This window comes from Petromyzon marinus, chromosome 2 (genome assembly GCF_048934315.1).
Source record: "Petromyzon marinus isolate PM22_M1 ecotype Great Lakes invasive population chromosome 2, UKy_Petmar_22M1.pri1.0, whole genome shotgun sequence".
Taxonomy (NCBI): domain Eukaryota; kingdom Metazoa; phylum Chordata; class Hyperoartia; order Petromyzontiformes; family Petromyzontidae; genus Petromyzon; species Petromyzon marinus.
Window position 1 is genome coordinate 21,145,557 of NC_133668.1, and position 20,151 is coordinate 21,165,707.

Genomic DNA, 20,151 nt, shown 5'->3' on the forward strand with positions numbered 1-20,151 from the left:
ACTGTGAAAACCAAAGCAGTGCAGTGTACTGTGAAGGTTAATGCAATATTTGTTTTGTCATTACTGTTTAACAAAGGGCAACTTCATAAATAATAAACTGACCAATGTTATGTGCAGGGTTGGTTCTCATTATTTTATATTTTAGCCCACGTGCTGGAAGATGGTGGCTTGTATATAAAACATTGAGTATTGACAGGCCATTGTTGAAATACACAGATTTCAGCTGTATATGTATGTTTTATTTGCACTTAGGGTCAGACCTCATAAGGCACATGACCCCAAACGATCTCTTATTGGAAAGCTGGTGTATATGATGGATATAAAACAACATGACGGTGTGTACAAACAGAGCTCAAAGTGCAAGGAGGATGCTGCTATCAGTTACTCTGTTAGAGGTGTTCAGTGTAAGTGTGGTACAGCTGGATTCAACATGCATGCCAGCTGTAAATGCAATAATTGGCACTCGGCCTATTTACACTACAGCTTTGATGTCACGACAATTGCAAAAAAGTATTTCATGAAAACAAACGGCAGCATGTGACAATCACATCGGGTAATTATCGCTGGCGTACATAAAACGAAATTAGGCCATTAAATATATGCAGAAAATATATTACGTACTATACTTTAAACTTATTTTTCTTTCGTCACACCGTACGAGTTTTAGGTGTGGCTTTCACCGTTTACGGACCTAGACATACCAAAATACGTTCCAATAAAATAAAATCACAGCTACCATACCTTCTACTGTAGCTACAGGGCTCAGATTACAATAAAGATGGACATGGTCAGTGGAAAAGCCACGACTTAGTTTCGTATTCTAAAATAAAACAAGATAAGCACTCAGATTGAAATGGCAACGCAACTACTGTACTTCACTGCGTTCTCGATATTGCATCCATATTTGATGGATTTCAAGCACAAATAACGAGAGCAATTGTTTTTTCAAGCACGAATAATTTAATTCAATAATGATTGATAATTAATTCATTTGTGGGTAGATCGTGTAGCAGCTATAAAGTAAATTCTGAAACCCTAACCCAAAAATAACTAATTAGGAATCATAATATTGGTCGTGAAAGCCTATCTATAAAATGTACATATTTTCATCATGTATGAGGTGTATGGAGACCTCCACAGATCGTGATGATCCTATCACACACAATCTATCTTGCCATCTCCGTAGCGCATCTCCCTCTCAGTCGTCTTCCCTCCTCTGGCTGCTATGCGATCACCAGTCCACCTACTTTCATGAACATGATATCTATCATTTACATTTGTTCCCTGATCCATGCATTGCTCTTGGATCCCTATGTGTAATTCCAAGCATGCATTATCTCCATGATTGGTTGCATACTTTTTTTTGTGCACGTGTGGGAAATGTTGTAACTATCTTATTTTGCATTTGGCTCTCAAACCAGATCCCTTGAATTTTTTTCACAGGTCAGTGGGTGTTTATTAGATTCTCGCTGACCTATAACTACCGTACTGCAGCTCATTCTAGCAGAGGTGGCCAGAGTGCGGTGGTTATTGTGGGGTTAGTATACCATACAAATGTTAGGTCCTGCATGTAGTTGTAAGGTAACATACTTTGCACATAAAGTGGCGTCCAAACTAGATAGATATCTTATGGCAGTATACCACTTTACATATTGATGTATAGTGCTACAAGTGGTCTCTGACACACTCTGTTGGTCCTGTAACTGGTAAGAAATGTAAACCGACGGTGCGATAGTGTATATACAATTGGGGAACTACTGTAATTATGATTGTTAAACGATCATCTGTAAACCAATAATCGTTTGCAGAATTCGATTTTCGATTCCAAAAGTCAGGACAGGGTAATTGATTCCGGATGAATTTTCTGAATGAATGTACTTATTGGCACGCACCGAGCGCTCAACCTGCACTGCGTGTGCGACTGATTTATCCGCGTGGGTCGGCATTGCCCAAGTCACAGCGTGGTGGTCATATTCACCTCCGTTTAGTACGGTTGGCTACGTACGGTTGCGAAGGAAGTTCAACATCCATACAGCCCAGCAATTGCTCACTCACTCCCCTTGCTAATGGAAAGGCCTCAGCCACAGGGAGCTCTAGAGATATTTCGTCTACTCTTCCATGCGTACCCACACTTTCTTGAGAACTGCTTTTTGTGTTTAGTTTATCCTTCCCACGCACCTCCGATTAGCACCGTTGGCCACGTACGGTGTAAAATAAGTTAAACATACATACATACGAGAAACTTGTACCATTGTTTCCTCGGCTGTCCTGGGAGAAAGTTGAACTGGTTACCTCTGAGTGGCAAGTGCTGTATGCTAAATATTACACATCAGCTCCTACCCAGTTAAAAGGGTAAACTTTTCATGTTTTATTTTAAGATTTAGTGACTGCAGGAATCCATACTCTTTGGTTCTTTCGGTAAAGTCACGTAGGTATAAAAGAACACAAAATAAAGCATGCTTTCCCACCTGATGATGGACGCTTGTGTTGCGCCCGAAACGTCGTGATTTATTTTGTTTTATTTTTATGTTTAATGCCGGTAACTCACTTTTATAGTTTTTATTTATGCAATTTGCCGGCAAATAATCCGATTTCAACTACTAAAATATGCTTGCCAATATGCCAAGATGTAACGGTTGCTGAGTTATGATTAAATTGTTTACTCATGTTTGGCATGGTGGAGGTGTAGAGACTTGACGGCAATTAATCAAGCTCCCTATATAAGAGTATACTGCTGGAAAAAACATTATAAATGTTGCAGATTTTAATCACTGCAAGCAAGAGGGCTCATAAATGGGAATGAGCGTTGGTTATTTACACGGTATGCTTCAAAAGGTTACTTGCAACACTCTTGGCCACACCATGATCAATTAACCTTGCTCCATCCCTCAATCATAGAGTTGGGGGCCATACAGAGTGTTCATATCGATAATCCCTTGATGACAAAAAGTTAATTATTTATTGTTTTAATGAATAACTTTCCTCAACTAAAAAAAAATACCCAATTCAAACTGCATCTGAAAAGCATCTTAGGCCATGTAGCAGTTTATCACACATGGCAGTAACGAACAGAAAATAGGCAGAGTTGCCTACACATTCCACACACAAAAAATATCCACAGTTGTGTGCACAATTGAACGTTTCGCTATGGAGCAGAACAATGTGTACACTGGCTGAGAGAGCTTTGAGATGAATTCAAGGGCAGCACAGTTCTATGGGCACCGAATAGCACATGGTAAGTCTGTACAGAAGAACACCTCTTGCTTTGCTTGATTGATTAGTTGGGGTGAATGTGAGTAAAGTACATATTTGGTTGGTGTTGCTTGCTTAAACGCCCATCTCAAGCACATCGCACATTCACTGTACAGGTTTCCCTTGCTCTATGCGGATTTAGTTTGTGCGATTTCGCACAAACTTTCACACCATACATAGCCAACCATGCTAATCGGAGGTGCAATATTCGGCTAACCAAGTTATACCCAATATTCACTATTTGTGGTTTGAATTCACTCATATGGAGCTATGCGGTGGGACGTGGGACAAGATTGTGCATGTACTGTCTCATGCGATTTCGCTTTGTGCGTGCCCATATTTGGAATGCATCTACCGCATAAAGCGAAGGGAATCTGTACATGTCCATTTAACATCTACGTTACTGTTTGGCAGTGCAAATTCTAATTTTGTTTTGAACACAACTCCTCTTTCCTGCTGTCTAACAAAAATGGCATATAATGGTTACATAAAGCATATTGATTTTGAAAAATACAAACTGTCTGAAAAAACATGGATTTTGGTGCACTTTCTTGATAAAAAACCCCCTCATGTCATATTTTTGCAATGATTTTACTCCAACATTCATCTCTGGAGTATCTACAGAGCGTACTCCAAAAGTTGTGTGTATCATGCACCTTTTATGTGTTGCCATGGAAAGGCTTTAAGGAGGTTAAAATTCCATTTGGTTGATAGACAACAGCCAATAACATGAAAGCACACCTGTCTTATTTTCAAAATGTGAGCAAAATTTCATTTTCTCTATCGGTGACCTGTGAGGTCCGAGCTTCATTTGTAAATGTGGAATTTTAATGGCAGAATATTTTTCTTTATATAAATATATAAATCGGTGGAGTTCACTGAACATGTATGCATCCCAGACAAGTGACTCAGAACACACGTATAAATGAGCTCTTTGTGCAGGATATCTGATTGAAACGTGACGCAAAATGATGCCTGATTTACACCAAGTCTTCGTGAGTCTCTTTTTATATCCAATCATTACCGAAGTGATCGAATAATAGCACGCCCACCTTTGGCCCCGCACTGGTGGTATTAAACAGCAGATAAATATGCACCGCCTCAGTTCAAAAGACAACGAAATCAGTCATTACTTTCTAAAAGCTAACGTATTCCGTTACCCCAATATAATGGCACGTGCACATTGCTCACACGGACAGGCAGCCACTGCAGTGCCATGATGCTATCAATGATACATTACAATAATAGGGTTATGTCTCAGAAGTGGATTTCTGTCCTACCCATTTTTCAGTATGTTAAGATCTCTCTTGGGCTATTCTTTTCAGTTTAGCGTTACAACTGATAGCTGAGTAAAGCGTGATGCATGAACAAAGCTTTTATATGGAAGAACACCAATTGCTATCAGAACTATATTCTGAAATAAAACGAAAACTTCCTTTTGATGTAATAGCCTAAAGTCAATTCAATGAATGAGTATCATCAGTCGCAGTAATGTGTAGAATTCCAACTAATGGTTGTATTGTGCACAATTAATATCTGCATGAACTAAAAGGTTTTAAAATGTCACCAAGCCCCGGAATTTGTAAGAAAATGTGTTTTATTTAATGATATACTTGTAATTTAAAATGGCAATACAGTGTATAATTTGTCATAACAAAAAAGTTAACAGTATTTGATCATACAACGTGCATACATGTTAATGATTAATGTGTATGTATGGATGTATGTATGTTGAACTTATTTCGCACTGTTCGTAGCCAACTGAATTACATGATCAGCTGAATTACATGAATAAACCATTGAGCACATAATTGTTTTATGCAAATTATGGGAAAGTAAGATGTTGTTTTATATATGTATAATTTCCATTATAGACTAATTAATTGGACGGGCCAGGAGTGGAATTTTCTCAAATGCTTTTTCATGTCCTAAGTAGCCCACCAGGGTCACAGTGACACTCTTCTGCTGTAGTATTATGCATTGACCTTGTCTGTTCTGATTCTTTACCATTGTGGATATTTTGTCTGTTTAATTAGCCCCTCACCTGAATGGTTTGTACCACTGGGCCTTGTTCTAATAGACGCGGTAATACAATTATCCATTTGGCATGCAAACAAATGGGAACAAAATTATTAAATACATTGGATAGTTGCTTCTTCTTCTAGATATATAATTGACATTATTCGTATTGACAATTGTTCGAGATGAGGTGGAATGGTGGTTCAGTGGATATTACATTGCGCAATTAACCCAGCGGCCTGAGTTGGATTCCACCGCCATGGCTAACATCAGAGGTGAGTGATATCTAAACTAGTCCTGGGCCCCTCATTTCACCAACCTGCACTGACCAGTGTGGTGAAGTATAGTCATGACTGAAATGGTATTTGGAGAACTTCATCCAGCAGTGGAGTGACAATGGGCTGTAAATTACTGTTATTATTAAGAATTACCATATTTTAAACAAACTCAGTAAATACGTTTGCATTAAAAGTGAGACATGTAAAATTGGTTATTAAGTGATAAAATAAATTAAGCGTATACAATAACTGTTTTGTACCTGCGCTCAGCAGCTCTGCTCTCAGCGACTCCACACACAGTGTCTTAGCACTCAGCGACTCCGCACACAGCATATATCTGAGTAGTTAACCTCGCATTCAATAAACTCTCAGAGCCAGGGTGAACATCTGACTCCAACGTATTTCATGAATAAGCGAGGTAAAAAGACAATGCTTCTTAAAGCCCCACAACGAATAGATGCAACCGTCTTCAATGAGACACTAATTGTGCCTCCATGTTGTACTCTCTGTCATGGCTGACACCCCTGCCTTCCCTCGTGGCTTCGAGACCCTTAACTCGTAACTTCCTGGTCACTTGACCAAACTCAACACCATCATATCAGGAAGTTCCTGTTTAAACACACCCCCATATCTGTCGTGGGGCAAAACAAGTCATATTAGCTGAACCCCCAAAGTTAAGTATACAACTTTATATAATAATTTGGACTATAGTAATAATATTGACTCTTACAAATTTTTAATTATTGTGAAAGATGATCCCTTTCTTTGTTTTCAACAAACATATGTGTTCTGATGACTTAACTGCTCTGAAAGATGATTGCAGCTGTATTAACATCTACGAGCACTGAGTTTGTCCTACCAATCTTCAGAATCTCTACCTCATATACAACATAATTTTATGCAAACTTTTACACACATTTATGTCAATGAGGTGCTGTAACTTGGCTTGCCAGGAGAATGTGATACAGGAAAAATGTGGACTCCACCTGTTCCATCCATATGAAATTGAGTGTTTCCCCCTTGTATGCATTGGTTTCCTTCAAGTGCTCTGGTGTCCTCCCACATGTAAAACACTCATTAAGTGGTTAACACCTTAATAGAGGGCCACAGAGCTTGGTAAATTGTTGGTGTCGTCTCACCGCATGGCTGCCTTCCCGCTTGTCTGTGGTTCCTCCTCACGCCTCTTGAATCGTTCTCTTTGAGAGTGGGCATAAACTGTGCGGCGCATTACAAGTTGGAATTATTATTGCATCACCACCGATTTTTGGAGTTTTGCTGTGTTTATTAAAGACACCTGATGGAAGTTTTAAATTGGTTTCAGTGCTCCTGAATTTCCCTCGAATAGAGACCCTAATTGTGAAGTATTGATCCCTCTCTGTGCTTAAATGATGTGCAAATCCTTTACGCGGTCTGCAAGTCATACATCGTCTTGTTCCTTATGATGCTTGCGTCGTTCCTCTTGCACCATGAGCGACAGCAGGGAGATCTGTTGCTGAAGTTCAGCGACCATTTCCTCCCTAATTACCACACACACGCAATACACAACAGTGACACTACACAGCGTACACTGCACACACAAATTCTAGATTTGAAGCTTTCGTGACTGCAAGGATTCATACTCTTTGGTTTTATTTGGTAAAGTCACATAGATAAAACAAAATAAAAGAAAACAATTAAATCACGACGTTTCGGAGGCAACACAAGCTTCCGTCTTCAGGTGGAATAGTCAACGCAGAATATCTGTGTCAGGGGGGGAGGAGTCAGTAAGGGGGCGTGGGTGGGTGGGAGGGCTGGGTTAAGCAGCCTTTTGATAGACTGCTGCGGGTAACAACCACTTCGCACTGCACGAGAGTTGGTGTTTACAAATTGAGTTGTACCTGCGAGGACTGCTATATCGGGGAGACGAAGCGACATATCTCTGACCGAATTCGCGAGCACAAATCAGATTTGAAACACCGCAGAACGAATTCTTCTGCCGTGGCTGACCATTGTTACAACGCTGTGGGTGATCATGATATTGTTTTCTCTGATACCAAGGTGCTCTGCAAACCTACCGGTTATTATCAGAGATTTGTCCACGAGGACATCCAGATTTACAAACACAGACACAACTTCAACCGAGAGGATGGTTTCAAATTGAGCAATCACTGGAAAGATGTTATAAATCAAGTCAAACGCTAGCTGCCTTTCAATTTTTGTACAGCCATTTCCTTTTCTCAGTGGTTGTATATCAAACTTTAACTACCTTATAATTGAACAGCCGTTTGCCGACCGCTTTCAAAAAATGGAGCTGTACACATGCAGCATGTCTCTTCCTCCCCCCGACCCCCCACGCAGCATAACAAAAGGTGGGTTTTACCCACTCTCGTGCAGTGCGAAGTGGTTGTTACCCGCAGCAGTCTATCAAAAGGCTGCTTAACCCAGCCCTCCGACCCACCCACGCCCCCTTACTGACTCCTCCCCCCCCCTTAACCTGTATATAATCCCGGTCGTCTCTGAACTGTGCTCCTGACACAGATATTCTGCGTTGACTATTCCACCTGAAGACGGAAGCTTGTGTTGCCTCCGAAACGTCGTGATTTAATTGTTTTATTTTATTTTGTTTTATTTTATCTACGTGACTTTACCGAATAAAACCAAAGAGTATGCACACACAAAAACAACACTTTGCATTTCTTAGACACAGTAAAAGGGTGTCATAGCTACAGATCACAATCGAACAGTCACACTGTTAGGCTTTGTTTTCTGGATTGTCCTCACTGATAATATAATTAATGCTCACCACGGTGCATCCTGTCTTATCCCCCTCCCCTGATGCTTTATTGCTTCGAGATGATTCATCATCTGTTTCTCTGATCTGAACAGAGGTTCGTGAACTCTGGCTTTGCCTCCAAAAACAGTTTGTGAAGCATCTCCGTCTTGGAAAATAATCCGTAGCCTTGTACATTGTTTAGTTGCCATTCCAGGCATTTCTGACCAACACCACCTGGCCAGTGAATTAAAACATGTACATCTGGCCCTCAAGATGAACGGATACTCTGACCGTACCATCCGCCAGCTGTTTCTCCCACCATACAGAAACAACCACCTGATACTCCGATCAAAATCATGACGTTACCATACATAGCAGGCATTACAAAAAAGATTTCCAAAATTCTAAACAAACACAAGATCCAGGTCCGGATCAATACAGTACACAAAATCCGTGATCTGATCCCATCCGTAAAGGATGTCATTCCTGACTTACAGTACCCCGGTGTTTACAAATTGAGTTGTACCTGTGGTGACTGCTATATCGGGGAGACGAAACGACATATTTCTGACCGAATCCGCGAGCACAAATCAGATTTGAAACACGGAAGAACGAATTCTTCGGCCGTGGCTGATCATTGCTTCAACACAGCGGGTTCTCATGACATTGTTTTCTCTGATACCAAAGTTATCTGCAAACCTCCCGGTTATTACCAGAGATTTGTCCATGAAGACATCCAGATTTACAAACACAGACACAACTTCAACCGAGAGGATGGTTTCAAATTGAGCAATCACTGGAATGATGTTATAAATGAAGTCAAACGTTAGCTGCCTTTCAATTTTTGCACAGCCATTTCCTTTTCTCAGTGGTTGTATATCAAACTTTAGCTACCTTATAATTGAACAGCCGTTCGCCGCCGCTTTCAAAAAATGGAGCTGTACACATGCAGCATGTCTCTTCCTCCCCCCGACCCCCCACGCAGCATAACAAAAGGTGGGTTTTACCCACTCTCGTGCAGTGCGAAGTGATTGTTACCCGCAGCAGACTATCAAAAGGCTGCTTAACCCAGCCCTCCGACCCACCCACACCCCCTTACTGACTCCTCCCCCCCCCCTCCTTAACCTGTATATAATCCCGGTTGTCTCTGAACTGTGCTCCTGACACAGATATTCTGCGTTGACTATTCCACCTGAAGACGGAAGCTTGTGTTGCCTCCGAAACGTCGTGATTTAATTGTTTCATTTTATTTTGTTTTATTTTATCTACGTGACTTTACCGAATAAAACCAAAGAGTATGCACACACAAAAACAACACTTTGCATTTCTTAGACACAGTATAAAGGGTGTCATAGCTACAGATCACAATCGAACAGTCACACTGTTAGGCTTTGTTTTCTGGATTGTCCTCACTGATAATATAATTAATGCTCACCATGGTGAATCCTGTCTTATCCCCCTCCCCTGATGCTTTATTGCTTCGAGATGATTCATCATCTGTTTCTCTGATCTGAACAGAGGTTTGTGAACTCTGGCTTTGCCTCCAAAAACAGTTTGTGAAGCATCTCCGTCTTGGAAAATAATCCGTAGCCTTGTACATTGTTTAGTTGCCATTCCAGGCAAATAAACACATACTATATATATTTTAAACTAGTGGTTAGTACCCGGCGTTGCCCGGGTGAAAAAGGCAGACACACACATGGACTTACAAACAGACATGGACCCATACACATAGAAACCCACTGACTTACACGCATGCAAACACATATGGACTCACACACACAGACATCGACTTGAGAGACACATGTAGTTACACACACAAATCGACTCAAACACACAGAGTTACACACACATATGGACTCACACATACATACATATATAGACTGAACAACAACAACCGCCATTCGCCACTAATTGGCAGTGACGTCACCACAACGCTTGTGGCAGGCTATATGCACCTTGAGGCCACGTGAAGTGTCGAACACCTGCTGGCAGGAGGTCACGGGGCAGACCCAGATGGCACAGGTCGACTGAGATGACTGGCAGATGCACCACCTGTGCCCTGTACCCTGCTAACTTGCTGTGCTTTAGCCACACGGTGCACCGCTCGTTCTTGTGAGCATCGCTCCTCCGCCCTCCGTTGTTGTTGGAGGCCGACTGCCTCCAACTGGCCTGTAGCGTCCTTCACGAGGCTCCTCCACAGATACCGACCTTGACACCGCTGGTACCAGTCATCGACAAGTCCACTCAGCTGCACATCGTCCTGTAGCACATCACTCCATCTCTTCTCTAGCCTGTGTCGCGCCCGTTTAGAGACCTCGATCCGGCGGAACAAAAGCTGTTTAGGCATGCGGTGGCTGGGCATGCAGGCTACATGGCCCAGCCAACGCAGCCTTGCCTGGCCATTCAGGCTACATGGCCCAGCCAACATAGCCTTGGCTGGCGTAGGAGGTCACCAATGGGACTTTGTCCAGATCTTTCAAGTATTTGTGAGCTCATCACACAATCCAGCCTGTTTAAACCCAGGATGGATCGTAGGCAGGCCAGCCTAAATGTTTGTAACCGGCGAAAATGTTGCATTAGGGGGGTCCAAGTTTCACAAGTGTAGAGAAGGAAGGGAATGACCGTGCGCGAGACGACGTGGAGCTTCGTGCGAAGCGAGAAACCAGGTAACTTCAACACAGTATTACACAGCCGATGAAAAGATAATGATGCTCAACTGATTTGAAGTGAGATCTCTGCTGTAAAACCGGAGCCGGTCATGAGCACACTGGGCAGGTATGGGAATCTCTGCAATCTCTCCACAACTGGCCCATCACCAATTGTGAGTTATGGGGGTGGATTGTCCGATGGTACAAAATACCCAGGCAGGTGCTTAGTTTTGGTGGGGCTGATGGTAAGGCCCCACCTCTTAGTGGCAAGCTCCAGGTTGAGCAGCAGCGCGTCCAACTCCTCTTCTGAGTGAGCATTAATTACCAGACCATCGGCATACGTAACGTGGTTGACCAATAGGGAGCCATCGATTGACCGCACCCGGGCATCGATGAGCCTCCCATTGTATCTGTACCAGATATGAATTCTTCCGGTAGAGGCACTGAAGGCTTAACGAAGTACGTGGTCCAAATATATGTAAAAGAATGTGGGAGGCAGTGGACATCCCTGTCGCACCCCAAGATGTACAGGGAGTGGCTCTGATTCACGGTCACGTAGTTTGATGTGAGGGCGCTCACCATCATGAAGGTCCTTAAGGATCGTGAGCAGAGGGTCAGGGACTCGAAAAGTACGAGGAGCAACCCAGAGCCCAGGCCTAATGATGGTATCATAGGCCCTGAGCAAGTGAATAAAGCACACATATGGACTAACACGCACACATGGACCTACAGGCACGCAACGAAATGGACTAACACTGAATAACATGGAGCCACGCACACACAGCGATGAACACACATGCACATGTACTGACACACACACACATATCAAGTCACACACACACATTGACTTACACACACACATCGAGTGACACACACACATACATAGACTTACAGACACATTGACCTACACACACACATATGGACTTACAGACACACACACAGGGACTTACACACACACATGGACCCACGCACACACATCGACTGACAGCCACACATCGACTCACACATACATAGACTCACACACACAGACATGAACTTACACACACACATACATATCGACGCACACACACACATGGACTGTCACACAAAGACACATTGCCATACACACATCGACTTACACACATCGACTCCCACACAAACATACATGGACTGACACATGCACATAGAGGCACACAAACATGGACTGAGACACACACATGGACGTACGCACACACATGGACGTACGCACACACAAATGGACGTACAGACACACACACATAGACTCACACGCACACATAGACCAAAAAACACACACATAGAAAGAAATGTACTTACACTGACTGACATGGAGCGATGCACACACACACACATTGACTCACACACACACACATGGCCGCAGACATGCACATCGACCCACACACACACATGGACTTAGACGCAGGCATTATTACTGTGAAAGAAGTAACTTAATTAAAAAAGAGTAGTTTTCTACACACACACACCACGCACACACATTGACTTACGCACACACATACATGGACTTACGCACACACACCACGACGGTATGCACTATGACTACAGCAGTGCATACCGACTGTGGTGGTACCTGCTTTCACTACAGCAGTGCCTAGCGACTGTGGTGAAACCTGCTATCACAAAGGCAGTGCATACTGACAGTGGTGGTAGCTGCTATGATAACAGCAGTGCATACTGTGGTGGTACATGGGTTAACAACAGCAGTGCATACTGAATGTGCTGGTACCTGGTATGATTACAACAGTGCATACAGTGGTGGTACCTGCTTTCCCTGCAGCAGTCCATGCATACTGTGGTGTAAGCTATGATTACAGCAGGGCAAGCGACAGTGGTGGTACCTGTTATGAGTAGAGTAGTACATGCTGACTCTATAGCAGTATATATCGACTGTACAGTAGTGCATGCTTACTGTATAGCAGTATTTATGGACTGTACAGTAGTACAGGCTGACTCTATAGCAGTATTTATGGACTCTACAGGAGTACATGCTGACTGTATATCAGTATATTTAGTGACTCTATAGCACAAAGTAGTCACGTGACTGAGTGCCGTGGTGTGGCCGTGAGCTCGACTGAACGCGCATCACGTGACAGGGTCCGCCCCCCCCCCCCCCCACTTGGCATGGTCCGCCCCCCCCCCACTTGGCAGGGTCCGCCCCCCCTCCCCCCACGCAATTAGCGTCAGTTGGTACGGTCCAGCTCGTGCAGTAAGTAAATAATTAAAATAAGAATGGCACTAAATCGCTAATTAAACTAATTTGAAGTTGACGGCTGGGAAAACGGAATAGCCTATACCAAGCAGGGGGCTCGGGCCGTACCACCCGGCAATTTTTTTCGGACTTGAACCCCACCGTTTGAGAGCCAAATCCTCCGCAAACACGCGCACGCGGAGACTTTTATATATAAGATATATGCAGTAAACTTAACAAGACAATGCATTATTAGCTTTGCAATACAAAACACCATGTAACTTTAGTACACCTTGAGATAATAATGCACGAGTGTCAGTTTAGCCTCTCTCATTGACAGTGGCCAGATGTCACATTGATGCCAGAGGGGCTCATCAAAGGCAGGCTTTTATCTTAGGAACCTATCGCCACAGCATATTTTTATCCTGAAATCTTCGGGTCATAACTAATTCACATGGCAGCTAGTCTGTTGGTTATCTTGCCCCAACACTTTCTTCTTTATTGTGGAGTGTTGCAGCGATAATGTATTTATCACAAACATCTCACAAAGAGATTGCTGGGCTCTTTAGCCATTCAACGGCATTGGTTTTAAGCTCATGAATTGCTTGCTTGAAACTGTCCAATGGTCTTGATGGGGGAGCAGTTGGCTATTTGCTCCTTCATTCCATTCCACAATCCACTCACTGAGTATGATAGGTGGTTGGGATGAAAGGAACCTTCAAAACTAAAGTTTAACTATTTTAATTTTACCAAGTAGGGCCCACTGAGCTATATAGCTCCTTTTCAGAAGGGACCTGGCCACAAATGATAGCTCAACGAAGTGGCTTATCACGTGGAAATTTATAGCAGCCAAATTACATAAACGCATGTTGATTCTAAGTGTGGAGGGAAGAACTGGAGCACCCGGAGAAAAATCCACGCGACCAGAGGGGAAAAGGTGCAATCTCCAAATATACAGCAGGCATCAGGGTCAGGATAGAGCCCACGACCTCCTGTGTACCAGGTGAGGTAGTTAACATTTCGCCACCATGTAAATTCTTGATGACAGCAGCAGATGACAGGCTTATAGTATCCATTGCTTTAGTGTAGTCGATTCTGGTTGCACATAAGCAGATGTGAATAGCAGTTCAATACATTTCAAATTGAAGTCCATGTAAATATGAAATATTACTCTTTGTAATACAAGTTTAAAAGTAGTATTAATAATACATCCACACATATTCGAATGAGTGGGAAAACATTAACATTTTAAATATTGAACCCTAACCAATACGAATAACAAGAGTGTACTTAATCAATTTAATAGTGCTCAAAATACAAATGGATAAGTAATTTGCAAAACAAATAGACACCAACGTATTAACGATGCATGCCTTGCCACTACTCACATTGCATTTATGATACATGCCCTACCTCTCTCCACCAGTATTTAGATTTTGAAAGAGCCAGTAGATTTTAATCTCATCGGGGCAATATTTTCATGCACCGTAATACGATGTGAACTTCAATGGATCAGAATGATATATATTAAATCCCATAATTTTAGCTTCAAGCCTATTAAAGAATAAAAAAAATGCAAAAAAATAATAATACAAAATAATGCCCAGATAAAATATGTGGTGATGGTCAATTGAATGTATTATGACGATGACGTCAGATTCAAGTCACTGCTTTTTCGAGCGGCGTGTGGGCAGCTTTTGCAGGAGCACCACTATGCGCCTGCAGATTGGAAAGTCGCAATGCAAACCCCAGGAGTGAGGGGGATACAGCGTGTGGCACCTTGACATATCACCATTATCTCTCTAAACAGCCCACAGGAATGCCAGCCAAATTCCAACTGTCCATCAGGCTCATGTTGTGAACAAAGGATGTTGTATAACATTCAACCTGTTATTGGCCTCGGCTGTCATTGTTTTTAGAGAAACCCTTTAAACGTTGTAAATATATCTTAAACGTGTTTTTGTTAAATGCTCAGTGGGTTTTGCGGTAAAGTCACGTAGATAGAACATTTATAAGATAATAAACATCACGACGTTTCGATCGCAACACAAGCAATCGTCTTCAGGTGAAAAAGTACAGCAGGTGGACTGCTGAGGCAGGAAGAAATATAGCTATATTTTTAAAGCTAGAAATTTCTATAGTTATCCGCCTGCTGTATTTTTTCACCTGAAGACGATTGTTTGCGTTGCGATCGAAACGTCGTGATTTTTAATTATAATTTAGTTTTTATTACTTTATTAATTTTCTATCTACGTGACTTTACCGAAAGACCCAAAGAGTATGAATTCCTGCAGTCACGAAAGCTTTAAGTCAAGATATATGATCGCTTTTAAAAAAGTGATATTGTGTTGTGCAATCAAGCAATATACAAACTCGCCTAATAGTTATTGAAGTGTTACATTGTCTTCATGCAGGTATAATTTAGTCTCACGAAGTGTTTGAGCATTAAATTAATGTGGAATTAATATACATACAACTAATAGCCAACTGTGATCATCACAGTAACAATATGCCATGATAATTGTTTACATTTTTTTTAAAACGGCTGACATTCTGGCATGACTGTTTTTTTAGTTACGAATTAACTTTGTACATTTATCAGCATCCAAGCCACCTGCTTTTAATGATTTTAAAGTCACCACTCAGAATGAAAAAAATGGAATCTTGCCTGATAAGTAATATGTGAAGCATATCTGAGCATAAAGTTGAATGGCATGTTATGGTAGCTTCCTCATATATAATTCTTCTTCATGTCCTTTGTGAGCTATGTTTGCTCAAAGGCAATGCAAATATTAATTGTCTTCAACTGATAGTGTTGACAGGTACTTGCATTAGGACTGTTTGCTGTGCAGTTTTATTGGGGGAAGAAAACTGTGGCTTGCATTACCAAGATTAGTGTTAGCTTTTACTGTTAAGCTCTTGTAAATACATGTGAATTGTATCCTCCGACTTCTGCTTGTGGCAGTAGATAGCAATATGGCTGTCACACACAAGATGCCCAAATTAAATAATATTCTATTTTTCTTGTGCAAGAGAAAAATAATAATAATCACTAGGATTAAGATTGTAAGAAATGAACTGGCACTCCTTATGCGTTTATTTTCACAAATAAATTACATTTTCCGATTTACTTTGTGTTCCAATGTTGATTATTTGATGGACATGTTTTTTATTATTACAAGTTTAAATTTGAATTTCTGTGGTCAAACAACCTTAGTGTTTTCTTACTAATAATAATAAATAAAGGCTAATCTGAATTGATGGTTTTCAGTTCATGTCAGATATTTACAGTTACATGTGTGGGTGTACAATTTCTCTCCAGTCGTGAGTGAGTGACTAACTGTGATGTTGTTTTGCAAGTTAGTAGGCTTAAATTTCACTAACATTTTGTCAAGTTTAAATAATTTGAAAATCTTTAACATATTTTAGTTTAATAAAAATCAACAACTTTGAGTTGTTAAACACAAAAAACTAATTGTATCACTTCTCATGCATACCCAGATGCACATAGTGTGCCATTGATGTGGAAAGGATTACTTTTGTATTCTGACAAACACAACTGTTTGTGTTCATATTGTTTTAATTCTGTTAACACCTGATCAACTCCCTCAGTTTGAGCTTCAAATAATCACAGACATCAATTATTTACCATGTTTGCTTTGGATTCTGCCAAATAAAGTTCACCTGTAGTGTCCCTCACTTGGCTTTGTTGATTGATTTCACATTTTGTTATTTACTTATTGAACGAAAACTTGTCCTTATAGGTTTGTAGATTGAGAGAAAAAGCAGGCAAATGTATCAAGGTATTTATGAACTCCGAATCTACAATAATCTTGCTCATCAACTGCGAACTTAATACGTGATTCTTGCACTGTTGTAAATTCACTCCAGTAAAAGTTATTTTTAACATCACATTCCATATGAAAACACTCACATTGTGCCATTGCTAACATTTCTGAAATTTAACCCAGGCAGCTGTTTATATTTAAGACATTATAGTCTTACGCTTAAATTTCGATTTAAAGCTTTCGTGACTGCAAGGATTCATCTTCTTTGGTTCTTTCGGTAAAGTCACGTAGAATGAGAATAAAATAATAAATTGATAAAATAAAATAACACAATAATATTCTCACGACGTTTCGGCCACAACACAAGCGGCCTTCATCAGTTGAAGGGACGAGACTGTCTGGAGACTGTCTGGAGGACAGCGCTGGACAGCGCTGTCCTCCAGACAGTCTCGTCCCTTCACCTGATGAAGGCCGCTTGTGTTGTGGCCGAAACGTCGTGATAATATGATTGTGTTATTTTATTTAATCAATTTATTTTATTCTCATTCTACGTGACTTTACCGAAAGAACCAAAGAAGATGAGTCTTACGCTTGTTTACTCATGAAAGCCTCGTTGAGTCTCAATACTCTTTTTCCAGGAGGGTTCTGTCAAGTTTCCGCAGTCGCTTGTTATTGCTACAAGTAATTCCCAATGCAGTAAACATGCAATGTAACTGGAAATTTACATATCTCCCAAAGCTAATTAATGACCAAGTTTTACAAATTTGAGAAGGCAATATTAGCATACATGGAGCAAATATTAACCATTTCATATTCAACAGCGTTTAAATAATATGGGTCAGCGCAAATTGCATAGGTTACACCCGGCTACGTTTAGCATTCCTATTATTCAGTGTGAATGTCAGATTCCAACAGCCAAACTAATTTAACTTATTGAAGATTCTAAGAGCAGTGAGAGAAATGTACCAAACCATTCTACATGGGTGTCTTATTTAATTAATATGGATGTGTATAGTACAATGTATCACTCAGTTGAAAATGAAAGTCTCTTGAATATGCTAATTATAAGCCTCTTCTTGGTTATTTCGGTAAAGTTACGTAGAAGGGAAATAATAAAATAATAAAAATGAAACATAATAAAATAAAATTCTCACGACGTTTCGGCCACAACACAAGTAGCTTTCCTCGTTGTGAAAATTTTATTTGATTATATTTTATTTTTATTATTTCCCTTCTACGTGACTTTACCGAAAGAACCAAGAAGACGAATCCCTGCAGTCACGAAAGCTTTAAATCGAAATTATAAGCATGTGTTTACAACTGATGAAATAATATACCTGCCGTACATTTTCACCTAAATCGGTCAAGCAGACATTTAATTCCCAGTGCAATCCCCATAGTTCCTCAATTCCCATTGTGATTCAAATTCCTAATTTTAATATGGAATGTCTGGTTCCTTTTCAAATGGTTTTGACAGTGTTATTCCCACTGGTGCAGATAAAACATTTAAAATTCAATAGCATTAGTCACTGAAGAAATGACACCATTCCTCACAAAACTTGCTTCGTCAAGCATTCCAAGTCTGCTGCAATTATACTTTTACGGATTATATTTTTCAAAATGTACCCCAATTACAAAAATAAAAGACCATGCATGGCAATAACCATGCTTGAGTTACCCATTGAGACATTACTGACCTTTGCTTAGTGGGTAAGTAAAAATGTTATGGGTATGGTTCATGTGAAAGGCAAATGACGTGTCGACATTTAAATTTAAAAGCGAAAATTTCACCATAACCTACACTGGGCATTAATCGCGGTGGTCCCAGAAGACTGAATTTCAACTTAATTTACTGGAACTTAGCTCCCAACCAGGTTATGGTGTTTGCACAGCTTTTATTTTCACGCGTGAAGCTTCAGAGCATTGCGTTGAATTGTCACACTGTTTACAGTTTTGAAAGTGTTTCCCCCTCCCAATGCCACAGATGTCCTTGTAATATTTTAATTGGAACATTTATAGCCTTCAAAACCACGAAACTCATTTGGATGGGCCTGTAATTCAATTGAAATGGGTTTCTATACTGTACAATAATTGATTCTGATTATGTAATTAGAAACTGCAGGATGCAGGACATAAAAATAAGTTGACATGTTGCTTGGCTTTGTTGGGTCAAACCAATATATATATTTTTTTAAAACTGCACACATTTTATCTAGATACTTTTGATCTACCCTTGATCCTAAAGTGTTGACTTTTATTTCCAGCAACACATAACTTTTGTGCAGTAGAGGACACATTTTTTGTGACCATTAAACATCACTCCCAATTCACACTCGTCCTTAGAAATGTTGGCTTTATCAATACTTAAAAATACTGTACGGCATGCATACGCTGCAATGGCATAACATGCAGAATGCCTCTTATCCGTGGTGATATGGGGGACCAGGTTCGTGGATTCCATTATCCACGGGGTTATCCGTGATTTTACTCCTCTTATCCGCGGGATGAATATTTGCAGACAATTTAACGGACAATAGGAAATGGGCCACAATGAGTTGTCGCGAACCCTACAATCGCCGCTGATACGATTCGTGTGTATTAAGGCCACGGATAAGAGGAGTTCTCCTGTACTCGCGTATCAGCTTCAGCAATACAGTTGTGATACCCGCGGAGGGTCGCGCAGCATGCCGCACGCCCAGTGTGTAACGCTCTACTCACATGTCTGGCACAATGTTCCGTCGCAAAGTTGTGCAATAGCGCAATAAGGATGTTCCTCGTTCCCGCACGCGTTTGCTGCCAGCGCTGTTAAAAGTGGCGGCCGTCCCTTCTAACCCCCACGCACGCCGGGGCGGCTGGCTGAGCGTGGACACAGCGGGGTCGATTGAGGTGGCTCATAAACGGCATAACTCGTCACCACGGACACCAGCACAACAAAACACGAAGGCCGCTCTGATTACTATGACGCTTGTTTGCCCAGGAAAGCCTCACTGAGTCTCGTGACTTTTATTTTACAGGAGGGTCCAGCCGGGCTTGTTGCGGTAGGGGGGGGTGGGTGGCAGATGATTGTTATGTATGATCGAAATAGAGGAATTTGCAGGTGATTATTCATATTTGGGTAAATTTGAACAACCAATTCTTGCGATGACATAACGGGATCCGCTGTGAAGTGGACGGCACATGGTATTTTTTTAAATCGTTATGCACACCG

The 20,151-nt window shown here is 41.2% G+C and overlaps 1 protein-coding gene across 1 annotated transcript in view; it reads right to left on the reverse strand.

Annotated features, from left to right (window-relative positions):
* The window catches only part of FLACC1 (flagellum associated containing coiled-coil domains 1), a 35,234-nt gene extending 15,313 nt beyond the window's left edge, over positions 1-19,921 (reverse strand). The window contains exons 1-2 of the mRNA XM_032959316.2: positions 19,662-19,921; positions 6,973-7,066 (exon numbers count right to left, since the gene is read on the reverse strand). Coding sequence (XP_032815207.1) covers positions 6,973-7,066; positions 19,662-19,663 — 96 coding nt within the window. The 5' untranslated portion in view covers positions 19,664-19,921. The remainder of the gene's footprint in view (positions 1-6,972; positions 7,067-19,661) is intronic.
* Positions 19,922-20,151: the final 230 nt, after the last annotated feature.